Below are 17,587 nucleotides of genomic sequence, written 5' to 3'. Positions count from 1 at the left end.
CTAACATCTCACCAATATCTGCATTACCAATATCTGCATGATGATGGCTTAAGTTAGCCTAAGTATGCAGGGCACAGTCTTGCCATGTAACCCAAACATACACTCAGATGAGCTCTCATTTCCTCCAAAAAGTTTTCACAAAACAAAGAGAGAACCCCACAGCTCAGATTCTTTAACATCAAGCCTGTCCAAACTGCAGCATTGAAAACTATTAAAAGAACAACTCTAAACATCACTTTGTTTACCTGTCTAGGCAAGCAAACTATTCCTTTTAAAAGTAACTGTCAAATAACCAAAGAAAAGAGGATGTTCAAGCCATTTTGAAAAGGTCCTTTGCAGAAAACATTAGGATTTCCCAGCTACTAAAGTGAAAAGTTTTACTCCTTTTTGGTCAAGTGACAGAAGGAGGTTACGGGCATGTACAGAACTTCCACATGTATTTCTTTGCTTTCACACACAGGCTTTAAATCTGCTTCAGTGAACAACAGTGAAACCTGCTACTAATTGAATAACCTGAAGAATCAAGTCTGACATTCGTTAGGTCTTCAGTGTTCCCAAACTTGCCAGAAGGCCTGGAAACAGAAACATGCTCATTATATCTGCACGGGTCCTCATCCAGGGAATGGATGTTAGAGGTCCTTCTGTCACTGATGTCCATCTTTTCCTCCCTCAAGTCTAGTTAATTCCTGAAGAAGGAAGCCTCCAGCAGCCACTACACTTGCAGCAATTTCTGCATCCTGTGTGCCTAACTCAGAAACTTCTACATCTAACTCCATCTCTTTCTGGTCACTCTAGTCCCAGCTTCAAGGATTTCTCTCAGGTTACTTGTCCTGTCACACTAGTCTCAGAAACACTGTATCTGCTCCCTAGTACCTCAGTATCTTGGCTTTCCCTACCAGATATCCCTACTCTGAATTTACAAGTATTGCTCAACACTGACAGGTATTGCAGAACACAACGGGGTAATTAATTAAGAACAAAATACATCAAACATGCTTTATTTTCCAGAACCAAATGCTTCAACTTTGTCCACCATGACAGAAAGTAAAACACAGGTAAGGACCTTCATTAAAGCACAGCATCTGCTAGAAATAAGGCTTATAAGCTTTATATTTGCTACCAAAATTAATCCATATAATCTGAAACTTCCATTTCACAATAGACACTTTCAGGCATGCACAGATAAATTCTCCTGATCTACACAATGCCACTCTCCACAAATGCCTTACAGTAGAATGGGAGGCCTGCAGAAGTCTTCTGTCAAAGGGAAAAAAAATCAAATCATGATCTAAAAACAAGCAAGCAAGACTGCTGAACACAAGGCACATCAGAAAGTACCAGTGTAGGAGACTGCACAGCTCTAAGGTTAAGATCTTTTAAAAGAGAAGATTTCGTTCACTTGGGAAATGAATGACAGCTCATGGCAAAAAGTAATAGATGTTGTCCCACTGTCACACCCTCACACGTAGGTCGATTGCCTAAGCAAATACTTACTGTTGGCAATGCACATGACCTTTCCTGAATACATCCAGATCACCATCTGACATTTTGCTTAGACACTTTCATATACCCACTCAAAGTATCCTTAGGGAAACTCAAGGCTATTTTTTCACTAATTTAGCACACGCTGGACCATCAACTTTTAACAGGACGTGTCTCAGTTATTGACTTCTCCTTTAGTGCCCTGGAGAGAGGATTATCTAGCAGAGCTCTGGAAAAGAGAAAAAGACACATCTGGAGGTCTAGGTTCATCAAATTGCAGAGCAATAACCTCCTCCAACAATCAGTGCCTCTAGTTTCCAGTCTTTGTAATAACCTAAAGAAAAGGGAAGTTACACAGCATGACTTCGCAGTCTTGTGAAGCTCCATGCTTCATACCAAGGGCTGGTGAACAATAAGACCATTGATTATTTTTCTACTGTCCTTGTCATACTGCTTTCTTTTCATCAACAGCCCACCAAGTCAAAGGATTCAGCTGTTGGTTTAACTGGAAAATCTCAAGTGTCTCAGGTTCTTCTCTGCCTTGGTGGCACCACAAGCAAGAACAGGCCATAGCAGATGCTCCAGGTTGCTGAATCCTTCCTGAGTGTGGGTATGCTCTTAATATATCCATGACTGCAACTGGAAGTGGTCTTTCATCTAAGATCAGCAGTTTGACACTTAAATGGGCTACACGTAATCTGAACAGGAGTGAACAGTCCACAGTTGAAAACCGATCCAAAAAGTCTAAATTCCCAAAGAGGTTTCAGTAAGAACTGTGTTTCTTCTGTTCCAAAGCATGTTTTGTTATGGTCACACATTTCAAAACCCTTCAGAGGAAAGGTATTTTTTGATAGTTAGTTCTGGTTTGAGGGTGTGTACCAAAATCAGCTTCCCTAATAAGGTTGCCTGCATTTGTTCCAAGCTTAAGACACTCGATAAATTATTTAACTCAAATCAAAGAAAAACTGAATCCCAACAAGTATCTGTAAAGAAGTCAAAGGAATTTTCCTTCTCCTTCTCCTGCCCTTTGAGTTAATTAGGTAGCTCTCAAAAACTCAAGTAGAATCAAATGACTGAAGGTAGGACACTGTTTGTCCTCAAATCTTGCAGATATACAGTAATAAGTGATCAAAGATGTTGCAGTGAGAGTGTTTTGATAAGAAGATTTCACCAGCAATGGGCTTGGAAGCCTCAGTCTTTACATTGCCATGCAAAGTCTGAATGAATCACAGAATGGTAAGAGTTGGAAGTGATCTCTAGAGATCATCTAGTAGTCCAGCTCAGGTCCAACTAGATCATAGTCTCTAGTGACTGAAGAAAATGAGATCAACTCAATTTTCCCAGTAGATTTCTCTCTACCTCATGAAGACAGCCAGGAACTCATTCTGCTCAGATTTCTGATACTAAAGACTCCACATAACATGCAACAAAAAGAGTAGAAATTCCCATTCACTTTCCCTCATCATGAGGGAAAATACAGTCTGCAGTGATTTTTAAGCTGAGAAACAAGCTTGCAAGGTTTGTGTCAAATGAGAGCATCTATATAATGCTTGTTTAATTTTTATTGACCTAATGTTGTTTGAAAGCTTTTTAATGGCCAAGATGATGCCTGGGTAGACTTAGCTACTCCTGAAGAAAATATATAAGAAAAACTGTTTGGAAAAGTGCCTCCTAGGAAAAGCAATCAGATTTCTCTCCAGCAAGACAAGATTAAACTTTGCCTGCAATGTACTGAGATTTCCTGCACTGTAAAATTGAGATTGGTATAGAAAGCGAATAAAGCACTACAAGTAATTCAAGCACAAAAAAAGAAATGCCCTGTCCCAAGAAACTTCCAGCTGTGTTAAAAGCCAAAAGGGAAAGTTTCAGATCAACAAAAAACAAATGCAGAAAACTCAGAGAATATGACTGCATCTTTGCTGAAACTACAACTTCTGCGACAACTACAATCATGATGTGTGACTGTAATATATCCCATCTGCTCTTATCCAAGCTCTGTAAACAATCTGCAGGCTACCTACAAGAAAACATCTCCTGCCTGCTAATGTGCCAGGGATGCTCCAGCATGCTAGCCTCAATACAACCTGGGAATCATAGCCCTGGCCACAGCTATGAGTTCACAAACACAAAAGGCAGGGACAAATTTTAGAACCATTCAGACCAAGCAGAGTTCACTGCAGCCTAATTAGTATGGGGAAATATGCAGTACATTTTCATTTCTCCTTAGAGAGTTCAATTGTGAAATACCAGAGAGAGCAGACAAGCCTCCAAGAATGTCTAGAGCATTTAAAACACCAAAAAGAATGATCTGAAGCAACTGCCCTGTCCACATGAGCTTTTTATGGGTTTCTCAAAGATGACTGTGTCTCATGAACCAGGAATCCCTTCTTCTGTAAGTCATATGTACAAGAAAATGCTGTTTCCCTGAACATGTCAAAACAAGTTGTAAATAAGGATGCAAACGGCTGGAGTTTAAGTTGTGTGCTGTTTGTAGGTGAGATACAGCCCTGAAGGTCCCTTATCACGCTCTAACGTGTTGATGGTATCAGCAATATTTTGGGTGCCTTCATGTGAGATTCATAGGGCATAAAAGGTAGAGCAAAGGAACCACTGGATGCCACTCTACAAGCAAGAGACTCACAGTATTTTACTTTCAGTGCTCTGCCTTTCTGATTTCATAGGAAGGGGGGATATTTTTTCATCAAACACTTTGATTCCTATCCTGGCTTCCAGCAAACAATTCTGCAATATTCCCAACTAAATGAGCACTGTACTGTCTAAATACAATGAATCTCCTAATGGAAGGAGGGAGAGCTTTTTACTTTGTCCATCTTCCTTAGTCTGCTTCTTTGGTTGCAGTAGCTCCTACCTCTACAGGCTTCAAAAAGTTCAGAAAGACAAAAAGAACGTTGCATGCAGTAAACACAGCTAAGGTAGGAAATATTGAGTCAAGCTGCTCATCTACAAATCAATCTTGGAATTCTGCTCAAAAGAGAATCTAGCAAAATTTTACATTACATGAAAGAAACTAAATTAAATAGAAACAAAACAAAGGCAGAATAGAACTGCTCCCAGCCAGTCAAATGATCATGATATCTCAAGTGAGAGAAACAAATGAATCACTTTATCTGTGGCAAACAAGAAAAAAGTAATCACAAAACAATCTCCCATCTACTAAAGAAGGAATCATTGCATAGCAGTAAGGACACATGTCATGAAACATCACCTCAAGCACTGCCACACATCCCAGAGTGGTTGGGAATCTCTGGTTTTGAGCTTTTATAAAAGCACATGAATAGCTGATGTCACTATAACACACATGAGATAAGAGAAAGTGTCAAGGGAGGGATTTCTTTACCACACTAAAAACTGAGGCAATATGCTAAAATGTTACATTCATCTCACATTATTCCTTTTTTGCCCAGACTTTCTGCACTCAGAAAATCAGTATCAAAGATTAGTACATGGACACTGACATACATTTGCAGAGTTTAAGAAATTACCAAACACTTCTCACTAGTCAAGGTTTGAGTGGCACTAATGAAAAGTACAAAAGCTTTGTGTAAAGACAACAGTTTCTCAGACATTTATCATTCCTAAAAACTGTTTTATGCAGAGGAGAGGGATGCAATGTCTTCATGTGTTTAAAGTAGCAAAAGATAGGAGAAGGCAGAGAGTCCTCAAATTGCTGCAAGCTGGTTAAGGCAGAATGAAAAAACTTCAAATGAACTGTTGTGTTTTAAGCATTAAAATTACTTGGGAACAATTCCATTCCATCCTGAAAAATAAATGCTTGTTCCCATTCCATGAGGAGCTCATCCCACTTCTAAAAAGACAGAATAATGCTGACCTGAGACAGCCTCATAGAAAGATGTAACTGAAGAATATGACTAAAGACCTTTTCCTGAACACTTGCATAAGTCATTCCATCCTTACACAGCCTCTCGCAGGTTAAAAGCTTTTTGGACACAGCAAAGTCTCAGATGAGCTGATGTTTTAAACACTAAACAAAGAGGAAAAGAATGATTACTCAGTTGGACTAGCATAATCTACTAAACATAACATTTAAACAAGCCTCAAAAGACATTTCTCTCTCCACGGTTTTGACTCCACCATTCATTTGGCCTTCTTTTTATATCACCATAAGAATCACTGCAAATGAACCTCTAATGACCTGCCCTAAATGAACCTCTAATGACCTGCCCTTTCTACATTGGTGTTCAGAAAGAAACAGATTCAGAGTCAGCAGATAAAACAAAGCAGCACTTTAATGTTTTTAGGTAATAAGAGGATTTAAAATTGAGTATCAAAATTGTCAGAGAAGGAAAATAAGTTTTTAAGTGTCCTTCAAGTAACAAGGCCACGGCCTTTTTTAACAGAAGAAAGTAGCATGGCAGGTCTTTCAAGTCCAAAATATCAGTTAAACACAGAATCACCCGAGATTATCAGCAGTATTCCACCTTAAAAAAACCTCCTAGTTGCCATCTGTATCTTTTTGAGAGTGAAAGCACTGGACCAAGAACTGAAGCAGAACACAGACTGCATTCTTGCAACTTAAACATTAGCAAAGGAACTGAGAAGTTCTTCCCTTCAAGACGTGATGCACAAGACATGTTTGCCTCTTTCAGAAGAGACAAAGAAAATGTGCAGCTCTGAGCAGAGAAACCCTGCTGAGAAAAGGTAATAAATAAATAAAGTGCCTCTAACATCAAGACTGGCGAATACTGAAGATGCAGCACAGACAACTAGTTCTGAGGCTCCCTGACACAACCTTCTAAACAAAAATGTTGTTAATGTAGGTGGGTAACATTTCTTGAGCTGTCCTTCAACACTTCTTGGCATTTACACATAACTAAGGAAAGTGTATTGTTCTAAGAAGCAGGATGCAAACAGGCATTTTTTATAAAACAGCATAAGATTATTACTCAGAATCATATCCTTGTATTGCCCTGCAGCATTCTGTTCTCCTATTATTCTAATGCAGCATTATCAACAGTTACAGAAATAATCTCTACATAAATCCGTGCTGCATCATAAAATAAAAGCCAAATCTGCACCATAAAACAAAAAGTAAAATGGAAGTTCACAGACCACATCAGGTTCTAAGTTCAAAAGTCTTAAAAGCTGCCTTCACGACATACCATCCCATAATTAAGTTCTGTGTAACAGTGCTAAATGCACTCCAACTTCGGAAGTTAGGCAGCCTATTAGTATTAGCTTGACCTATCAATGTTCATCAGATATGGATGTTTACTTTAGAGCTATGCAGTAACTACTCATTAGAGTATCTCTAGCATTTTCTATCGTGGAGGACCAGAGAGATGCCTGAGGACTGGAGAAAGGCCAGTGTCACGCCAGTCTGCAAAAAAGGCAGGAAGGAGCACCCGAGAAACTACAGGCCAGTCAGCCTCACCTCCATCCCTGGGGAGGTGATGGAACACCTCATCCTGGATGCCATCTCAAAGCATATGAAGGAAAAGATGGTTATCGGGGGAGTCAACATGGATTCACCAGGGGGAAATCCTGCTTGGTCAACCTGATGCCTTCTATGAGCGCATAACTGGCTGGCTAGATGATGGGAGGGCAGCGAATGTCATCTACCTTGACTTCAGCAAGGCTTTTGACACCGTCTCCCATAACATCCTCATCAGAAAGCTCAGGCAGTGTGGCTTGGATGAGTGGACAGTGAGGTGGATCAAGAGCTGGCTGAATGACAGAGCCCACAGGGCGCTGATCAATGGCACAGAATCAAGTTGGAGGCCTGTAGCCAGTGTGGCCCTGTCCACAGGGATCGGTTCTGGGGCCAGTCTTGTTCAACATCTTCATCAACCACCTGGATGAGGGGACAGAGTGACCCTCAGCAAGTTCCCTGCTGACACCAAACTGGGAGCACTGGCTGATTCCCCAGAGGCTGTGCTGCCATTCAGCGGGATCTTGACCGGCTGCAGAGTTGGGCACAGAGGAACCTCCTGAGGTTCAATAAGCACAAGTGCAGAGTCCTGCACCTGGGAAGGAACAACCCCATGCACCAGGACAGGCTGGGGATTGACCTGCTGGAGAGCAGCTCTGCAGAGAGAGACCTGGGAGTGCTGGTTGATAATAAACTGCCCATGAGCCAGCAATGTGCCCTCGTGGGCAAGAAGGCCAATGGCAGCCTGGGATGCATCAAGAAGAGTGTGGCCAGAAGGTCAAGGGAGGTTCTGCTCCCCCTCTTCTCTGCCCTGGTGAGGCCTCATCTGGAGTCCTGTGTCCAGTTCTGGGCTCCCCAGCTCAAGAGGGACAGAGAACTTCTGGAGAGAGGGCAGCACAGGGCCACCAAGATAATGAAGGGACTGAAGCATCTTCCTTATGAGGAAAGGCTGCAGGACTCAGGGCTGTTTAATCTGGAGGAGTCTGAGGGGGGAATCTCATTAATATATACAAATATTTAAAAGGTGTATGTCGTGGGGATGGGGCATCACTTGTTTCTGTAGTGTCTAGTGATAGGACAAGGGGTAATGGACAAAAGCTGGAACACAACAAGTTCCATTTAAACTTAAGGAAACTTCTCGTTGTAACAGAGAGCTGCAAAACAAACAACTGCACTAAACAACAATAGATGATAGAATCATATGCAGTATATTAATGGGGAATTTTGAATATACAACATGACACCTGATTTTCCAGGGGATTTTGAATAAACACCAGTGGCCCAGGAAGCATGGGACACTGAGTTATGTATGCTAAATGTATGCGTTTTAGTTGTATCTGTAAAAGGCACCTCAGGGTAAAAACAGCCAGCATCCAAGCTAACACTACTTTTACAGTCAAAGGATGCATTTTAACAGAATACCGTATTTGTTGGCATATTATTTTTTACAGGATACATTTTGTTAAGTCTTTCTTCTTTCAGGTCTCCTTTCCTTTATGGGTTTGGTATAATTCATCTCTTTGATGTATACGGAATACTTTGATTACATATAGTGATAGCTTTTCCAATTCTTTTTCCTCACTATGTGCTTTTACCTCTTCTCTTTCTCCTTCCATTTCTATTTCCTCACCTCCTCAATAAGAGCTTCACATTTTATACATAGTGGTTTTCTTTATTATCTTACCACTCCCTAGGTCTTCATCTTCCTGCCCCCACCCCCCAACTGGAATCTCATCACAAGTTCCTACTGTGAGGAAAACTAAGAGGATGATTTCAGCTTCTTTTAGTCTATGAAGCAAGTGTAAAAACGAAGAGCAGTTAACACCCTTTGACCAGACCAAAAATAAAGATCAGACAAACAGCATCACCTTTTGTCCAACTGTTCAGTGCTTCTGTGTTTGGCCTTACTTCCATACAAATAGTTACAGTGCTTGACTGTATTGTACATACAACTGAAAACATGCAGAGAGAACTTATGGCTACTTGAAGCAGGATGATACAGCAACTGTGAGCCTCTCCTACACAATTTGCTTTTCTTATTGGAGAAAGAAAAGGACTCAGAACTGCTGTTTGAAAAGTGATTTTTGTATATAAGTAATAATTATTGCTCATAAAAATTCCAACATAAAAAAAACCCCTGTCACTACACAAATTAAATCTGATCTTAGGATCTGCATTAATTCCTAGGAAAAAAAATTCCACATCTCTGAAGTTGCTCTACAAACATGTCACCACAGTTTAAATGCATGGAGAAATAAAGAAAATGTTAGGGTTCACACACAAAACAGAGAAATACTAGGAGGCAAAGTTTGCTAAACAGCATTTAACATTTTACAGGAAAGCATAAAGGAGGGAAAGAAAAAATTACCTTACTTCAGCTGGTGGATTTTGTGAGTAAGGATTTGCAGAGCATGCCAAAATCCTGACTACAGCTCCGGGATGATACGTTTCCAGAATGTGCACTGCAGTGGGATAAACTGGTTCCTCAAAAGCAAGTTCCACATAGTCTTGGCTACAGAAGTTGGATGGTGTCCTCTTGAACGGCAGCCGAGCGCTAGGGCAACGATCCCACCAGGTCCCGTAAGTTCGAAAGACAGCAGTCTGAGTGAAGTCCCCGGAACTCGGGTACACGTTTGGAATACCTGCTAAATTCCACATGGTATAGGACATGCTGTTTTCACTGCCATAGTGAGAGCTGAAATCCAACACTTCTTTGGCATATTGAACTATTTCAACGTTGATAGGTAAGGCTCTGGTGTTTGATTCAATAGCCCTCCGGCTGTTCATTTCTCCTCTCGTCGTTGTCCTAGCTCGGCGCCGAAGGCACATGTAGTAAAACATGCTCAGGACTGTTAACATGGGAAACACTGGTGGCATCTAGGTATGACTTTAGGAAGATGCAAAAGGTCCGGAGTCCTTTACAAGGTGCATTAACTGCTCGTGGTGTTGTGGAAAAGAGCTGATAAAACAGAATGAATGAACACAGTGAGCAGACAAAACATTCTTAGAAAGTAAAAAGCCCTCTTTCAAATATCCTCTTAAACCAAGCACTGTTACTAAAACATTAAGAAACTATTACATTTTATTATAAGGCAGTTATTTAGTTGGAGGCTACCAAGTATGGCTTCACATTTTTTTTCAAACACACTAAGAGAAGACTATGAAGAAACCTCAGCCCTCGAGCAACAAAATATTAACAGTTAAATTAAGAATTATTTTCAGAGATTTATTAAGACAAGAAAAAAATCTTGCACTGACTTATGGAACTGAAATCAAGTATGAATTGAAATCTGGCCCTTGCAGTAAACAATTGTAGAAGAGTATCTGAAGGGACAGCTGAAATGATCTGTAGTATAGATTTGAAATACTAGAACTGACTTTTAAGCAAAGTACTCAGTTATCAAGTCAGGCTGCAGCTGTACACAACAAAACCTAAGTTACTTCACCGCTGTATTTGGCACTAGACTGCTCCCAGACCCAAATTAGTTCATTTAAAGCTAGCTCAAGTACATGTCAAATTACAGACTGGAAAGGAAATACACTCTTCAAAGCTCACACAGAAAGTAGAACAGCTACTCCAGTGAATCGTTTCCTCTAACTTGCTCCCATAACTTGTGAACGGTTCTAAGAGTGAAAAGAAGGAGCTTTGGGCAGACAATCTAAACCAAAACTTAATCCACTGCTTCCTATATCGGAGCACTAGCCTGAAACAGACCCACAAAAAACACTGTCTTTACCCTTTGAAGTTGTCCATGACAGCATTCACCAATGACAGAAGGGTCACCAGTCCCTTGAGGGATGCCCAGAGTTCATTAACAACATCATCTTCCTTTAAGCCAAGCAACAAAGTAAGTCTTCAAAAGAGTGCTGACATCAGACACAGAAGTCCCCATAGAAAGCATTTTAATTCTGGTAAGAGAAAATATTTTCATTTATGTAAAAATTCCATTAAACAAAAACCAATGTACCACATCTGCATAACGCCAGGCCACCTAAAAACCAACCCCAAACATACTAACAATTAAAGACACCTCTATGTTTTACACAGTCTACACCAAAGTGGTAAAACAATCAACAAGCAAGTTTAACAACAAGAAAAAGCCAAATTAAATGTGACTTGAGTAAAGCTTTCTGTTTACATCAGTTGAAGGAATATTTATAGCTGAATGTTGTTTTCAGGACACAGAAGGGCTGTATCACATTCCCTACTAATAAAGATCCTCTTACATCTGCTTGCCCCATATTTAGCAGTTGCTCCATACCTGCATGGTGGGAACTGTTTGATTTACCAATACACAACAAAGCCTAGAAGGTGGAACAGCTTCTCAGTACACAACACACTTGGGCCATAACACAGCCCTCCAGAATTCACACCCTCCAGCACCACAAACTGTTTCTCACAAACTGGCCTGCTGATTGTTCATCAGCTTTACGAGGAAATGACAAGGAGTAGCACCCGTAACCTGTTAGAGCCCAAAACAAGGATAACTAAGCATGTCCCAGAATAAATGCTTCTTTGACAGCCTTTACTGGAGTTACCAGTTAGTTTATCACAGGATACATACTGTGGTAACCACTGAACCAACAGAGGTGACTCTTCTATTGCAGAAGACACATAAAGCAACAACCATCACGATACTTCACGATGCCTGGCAGACAAACTACATATTTAATGTTTTCAATGAGTACAAGTGAGGTTATGGAAGCATAAGCTTAAAGTAAGGTAAATAATTGAACAAATGGAGACAAAGTGACTTTTGTATGCCTCTATATAAACCCACTGTACATGTTGCTTGTGCAAATTGTTTGTTTCCTGTACTCACAAAAAGCTCATAGATGTACAAACAGTTCTCTTTCACTTGAACACTACAGACAAGGCAGCACCCATGGTAACAGATAAGGAAAGGCTGCACTATTTGACCCTCAAACTCATGACAGTGAAGACATTTACTAACAAAGCATTTGCTTTTCACTTTCTTGCCTCTTCTGTGATTAGCTTTTTGTTTAGTTCCTGTCCTTAATTCAGTTTCACATGTTGACATAGCTGTCAGCAACAAGAATTACTCCTGACATTCTGTGCAGAAGGGAATGCATATGATGATACACTGGACCCACTTAAAGCTCTCCTGGAATGCCAAAACCCAGAAATGACACATTTTCCTCAAACACCTTGTTGAGCCACCCTTTAGAAAAGGCACTGGGAAGAAAGTACAATCCCCAATCTCTCCTCCTAAGAAAAAAATACCTGAAAAAGAAATAAATACCAGAAGTCCCTTCAAAGTGAAATTTGTTATTTTATCTTCTCAGCATGAAGCTGCTGTAAGATGTAAGTGAAGATTACAAACACATTCTGGCTTTTTCCCTCTTAAAAGAAAAATCTATCTGCACAACACAGAATTATAGAATGGTTTTGGCTGGGAGAGCTCTTTAAGCTCATGGAGTGCAGCCTTTGTCCCAGCCCTATTTCCCTCAGAGTAACACCCAGCTCTGAAACCCCTCCAGGGACAGTGACTCCAGCACCTCCCTGGGCAGCCCCTGCCAACGCCTCACAACCCTTGCAGCAAAGAAATTCCTCCTCACATTCAGCCTGAACCTCCCCTGCTGCAACTTGAGGCTGTTTCTTCTTGTTCTATTGCTTGTTCCTAGGGAGAACAGACCCACCCCAGCCTGGCTACAGCTTCCTTTCAGGTAGTTGTAGAGAGTGAGAATGTCTCCCCTGAGCCTTCTTTTCTCCAGGCTAAAAAGCCCCAGATCCTTCAGCGCTTCCTCATCTGAGACATGCTCCAAATCCTTTCCTAGCTTGGTGCCCAGCTCTGGATCCTGTCCAGCACCTCCATGTCCTTCTTCGAGAGACAGGCCCAAAATTGGACACAAAAGCAAGCAGGAAGAAAAGAGATGAGCATAAAATGTATTAGTCTACACAATACAAGTAGGGGTAAAGAGCTTCTAAAGAGTTAAACACAGCATGGGATTTAGTAGTTTAAAACAAGTAAAAGGAAACAGAACAAATATGAAAGAAGGATAAATAAGTATTAGGACTACACTACAAACAGGAATTCTTCTTAAGGCATTTTAAAAGAAGCACTAAGAACTGTGTGGAGTTAAAAGACCAATGAAAAATTGCTCTGGAGGTTAAAGGATAATAAGCTAGTGAAAGAATTACATTAAATACAGATCAGCAGGGCCAGGAGATATAGAGAGATTTTTTCAGGAACTAATACAGGTCAAGCTGATTTCCAATTAAAGGGATTTAACTTTGCAGAAAACGATAAAAATGCAGACTCAGGCCTATGCAAAGCATCAAGATAAACAGCTCTGGAGCAGAGCAGTTCCTGTACATGCAAAGTTTATGTGGAAAACTTCCCCCTCCTCCAAAACGCTTCATTATTTTTAAGAGATCCATTTAGGCCTACACAACTGAACCTTCCAATCTGTGGCAGCATCTTCAACCTGTTGCATGTTATTAATTTGCTTTTGCACAGGCATAATTATGCCAAACTGAAGCTTCTCTTAAACATGTCTTATTATCCTTCTCCCAAGTGGCACCCTTCTACTTCTTTCCATTTGGTGTCTTTCATGTCATAATCATTTTCTGTAAAGACACCGTTCCATGGACTGAAACGGCACTATTAAACACCAGAGCCTTCAACAGCCACCACAGAGTTGCAGAGGGCATTAACAGTGATGTTGTGAGGTGCTGTCCTGTGCCTCCACATCTTTCTTGCACTTCCAGGTTGGATCCTGTGCCCAGCCTCTCTTGGGGCTGCCTGAGCTGTGTCCTCCCATCTCGTGCCACACAAAGACCCATCTCTGCTTCACAACCAGCACTGCTGAGGAGCTGAGGTCAGATGCCAATCACTCTCGCAAGCAAGTGTAGTTTTCAGTCTGTTCACCTTCCCAAACCAAATTGTCAGCTAACATGAAACCAGTGCTGGCTCAAGGGAGCAGCAATACCGCAAGAGCCCCAAGTCAGATGAGCTCAAAGTGCCATGGAAATGTTACCTCTAGTTTTACAAGGACAGGACTCCAGAGAACAAGACTGGCCTAGACCTGGAATAAAACTTTCCTGAGCAAGAGAGATGCCACCTTCTTTCAAAATACTTTAGAGTCCATCACATTATTTACAGTCTCTCCCATTCAGATCACAATTTCACTGACAACTACTTCAATTACACTGACAAATTCTCTTTCTATTATGATTAACCCCTTCTTCTCTTTGTGCTATACATACAGAAAGCCTCCTAAGACTGCCATTCACCATTTCCTTCTTTCAAATACAACAAACCTTAATAAAGGAAAATGTCTTGCAGCTTTGCTGTAGATTCATAGGAACAAGCACTGACTAAAGCATTCAAAAGCACTAGATCTCCTCAGTCTATTTTGCCTCTTTTTACAGGGAGTTTATGTATGAAAATCTATTTTCCAACTCTCAAGCAACCCCTCCTGCTAATGATGATTGTACCTGTTCACTTTGGTTAGTTTTGCAAATGCAGCTCCCCAGTATTCACAGTTTTATCCCATGAGACCAGAAACAGCTAGTTCACACAATCACAGAATGCTAGGGGTTGGAAGGGACCTTTAGAGATCATCTAGTCCAACCCCTCTGCCAAAGCAGGTTCACCATCCAGACTGCTGAGAAAACGTAGGAAATACTCAGAGAAAACACAGGGGATTCGGAGAGGCTGTGAAGTGAAGGGTGTGTGTAAAAACATAACAAGTAACAGATACTAGACACAGGGAAACAAAAATGATATGTGGCATATTTTGTGTCCCTGAGCCACTCTGGCAATGCGTATGTTACACAAGAGCTTGTACCATTTCAAGGGAAGCAAACATTGTATATACAAGTCATGTATACACCAGGTTTGATTTGGAAAGCCAGAGAGGTAATAATTCCTCTTTACATCAGCTTTGCTAATCTCACACTTGGGAGCACTGTGCCGAGTTCTCTTTCATTTGACTATAAAAGAAACGGCAACGTTGACAAATGACAAAGAACGTCTTAATGACAAAAACAATAGAGAGATTAATGCAATTTAATATATGCGTCCTGGAGAAAAGATGGTAAAAGGGAAATCTCTTAATTATCTTTGTACACTAATGCACAGAGGGAATACTGGATCCTAACATTAGAGGCTAAACCAGAATCTTTTTACCACAGGTTAGTATCTCTCGCTGTTAATTACGCAGCTTATAGCAACATCGACACTCAACTTGTTGAAACTAGAAGCTAATAGTAATTAAAAATTAATAAGCTCTCACACACTTCAAATTCGGGCCCCACTTGCTGCGTTCCTTCCTGTATTGTGTTATGGCACTGAAAACACAGCCAACTTACACATTTGCAACTCAGAAGCTGACACTTTGACCAAAAAAAAATTGGAACATTGTCACATTCTACCTATTAAAAATGTTGCTGGTGTTGCCATCAGGAGCACCAAAACACACCAAGAATTTCAGGGTGACCTGTTCCTTCTTGCTTGGGCCAGAACTTAAGGTGTGGTTTAGCATCGCAGCATAAGGGAGAAAGAAGTTAGAATAATAGAATGGTAGGGGTTGGACCTTTAGAGATCATCCAGTCCAGCCCCCCTGCAGAAGCAGGTTCACCTAGATCAGGTGGCACAGGAACATGTCCAGGTGGGTCTTGAAGACCTCCAAGGAAGGAGCCTCCACAACCCCTCTGGGCAGCCTGGGCCAGGGCTCCCTCACCTCACAGTGAAAGAGTTTTTTCTTATGTTTAAGTGGAACTTTTTGTGTTCCAGCTTCATCCCATTACACCTTGTCTTGTTACTGAATACAACAGGAAAAAGTGCTGCCCCAGCCTCCTGACACCCACCATTTAGATATTTGTCAATATTAATGAGATTCCCCCTCAGTCTCCTCTTCTCCAGACTAAACAGCCTCAGGTCCTGCAGCTTTATCTTGTATGAAAGATGTTCCAGTCCCCTGATCATCTTGGTGACCCTGTGCTGGACTCTCTTCAGAAGTTCCCTGTCCCTCATGAGCTGGGGAGCCCAGGACTCCAAATGAAGCCTCAGCAGGACAGAGGAGGGGGGGAGCAGAACCCCCCTCAACCTGCTGCCCACACTCTTCTTGATGCATCCCATGCCATTGGCCGCCTTAGCCACGAGGGCACATTGCTGGCTCACGGTTAGTTTATTATCAAGTTGCTTAGGCATCTATTACATGCAATAGGTCATTACATTGCCTTCTGGAGGTTGCCTTCAAATATGACAGAAACTGTTTCTTGATTTCAGGCAGATCATCAGATAGCCCCTTTTAAAAATGCCTCCACACAAAGCCTGAAGTCACCAGCGTTAAACCACTTGATTTTGCCCAGCTGCCCTTCCAGCTATGGTGAAACTCCTGCTCATGCCAGAAAACATAAATAAATAATCCTTGTTCAATACTACTTTTAATAAGCAATTTAAATGCTTTTGGTTTCTCTTTCTGTGGGTTCTTTTTTTTCCTTCAGCACGTTGTACTACGTCTCCAAGCAGTCACATGCTGGACAGCATTTAATCGCTGGCCAGCTGCCTCCTCCCTTGCCCTGATCCTAGCTGTTAGGCCACTCATCTACCACTCTCCACTCATGTGCCTGCACTGATAATAAATAACAACTCCCACCAAGTGAAGCACTCCAAAGTAACTATCTAAAAAAAAAATACATATTGCCAGGTAAGCTCCTCCTCTGCTTCTATTGTGATCGGGCAATTGGAGTAACAAGGTGTAACTCGTATAACCACAACAGGGTAGGCAGCAGAAGCGCCCAGCGGTCTTGGAGCAGGTGATGCACATACGCCGTGCCCCAAACCTCCCAGCTCCATCTGCTTCGGCGGTCGTTCCTCCCACCTTGCTCCGTCTCCTCCCTGTAACGTGGCTCCCCCGGGTCCCCGCGCCCTGGGCCGACAGGGCCCTTCCCCGGGGATGTGTCCCGCCGGGGCCCACGGGCACAGGTGAGGCGCTCCTGAGGCGTCCGGGACTGCCTGGTGCCGCCACTGCTCCCCGGAGCTCCGGCTCCGCGGCTCGGCCTCCCCTCGGCCGGGCGGGCACGCAGACACCTACGGCTGCCCTCACCAGCTGCACGGAACCGGCACCGGGCACCTCCCGACGGGGCTCGGCCGCGCAGGGCCCAGCAGCACTACCAGGCCCGGCGGGAACGCGGAGGGGGGGCGCCCGGTACCTGCCGCCCAGCTGAGGCGAGGCCAGGCGACCCCCTCCCGAGGGGAGGGGCCCCGGTAGGCAGCGCGGCCTCCCCCCGCGCCCGCCCCTCCCCCGGCCCGAGAGAGCCGCCAGCCTACCCCGTCCGGAGGGCGGAGCACCCCGGGCCGCGCACCGCCGCCACCGCCGCCGCGCCAGCGCCGCCGGAAGCCCCGCACGGCGGCGGGGAGGGAGGCGGGGCGCCGGAGGAAGAGGCGCGGCGGCGGGGGCGGGGCCGCGGCTCGGCGGCCTGAGGGGCGAGGCTGAGGGAGAGCGCACGGCTGGGCCCCGCCGTCCCTCGCTTTATCTCAGCAGCGACATCGAGGGAAAGGCGGTGGCTGGCGGTTGTGTCTCTGGCTTGTGTCGTTTTACCTCTGCAGCAGTGAGGCGGCTTCTGTGAGCCAACCTCTGGAAGCTCACCTGCCCGTGGCAAGCCCCAGCCTGGTTTCTCCCAAAGCTCTTTAACAAGTGGCGTAAAAGTCTCGCCCCAGCCCA

General features: G+C 43.0%; 1 protein-coding gene across 4 annotated transcripts in view; it reads right to left on the bottom strand.

The window, feature by feature from the left end:
- The window catches only part of FBXL4 (F-box and leucine rich repeat protein 4), a 73,387-nt gene extending 56,115 nt beyond the window's left edge, over nt 1–17,272 (bottom strand). For 3 of the 4 annotated variants that reach the window (XR_009818164.1, XR_009818165.1, XM_061989437.1), the window contains exons 1-3: nt 17,194–17,272; nt 10,630–10,801; nt 9,261–9,851 (exon numbers count right to left, since the gene is read on the bottom strand). Coding sequence is in view for 2 of the 4 variants with exons in the window: in XM_061989437.1 (XP_061845421.1) it covers nt 9,261–9,769 (509 nt within the window). In the remaining 2 variants the exon portion in view is untranslated. The remainder of the gene's footprint in view (nt 1–9,260; nt 9,852–10,629; nt 10,802–17,193) is intronic. The other variant, XM_061989438.1, reaches the window with a different exon arrangement.
- Nucleotides 17,273–17,587: the final 315 nt, after the last annotated feature.

This window comes from Colius striatus, chromosome 2 (assembly GCF_028858725.1).
Source record: "Colius striatus isolate bColStr4 chromosome 2, bColStr4.1.hap1, whole genome shotgun sequence".
Lineage (NCBI taxonomy): Eukaryota > Metazoa > Chordata > Aves > Coliiformes > Coliidae > Colius > Colius striatus.
This window is presented reverse-complemented; position numbering and strand designations above follow the sequence as displayed.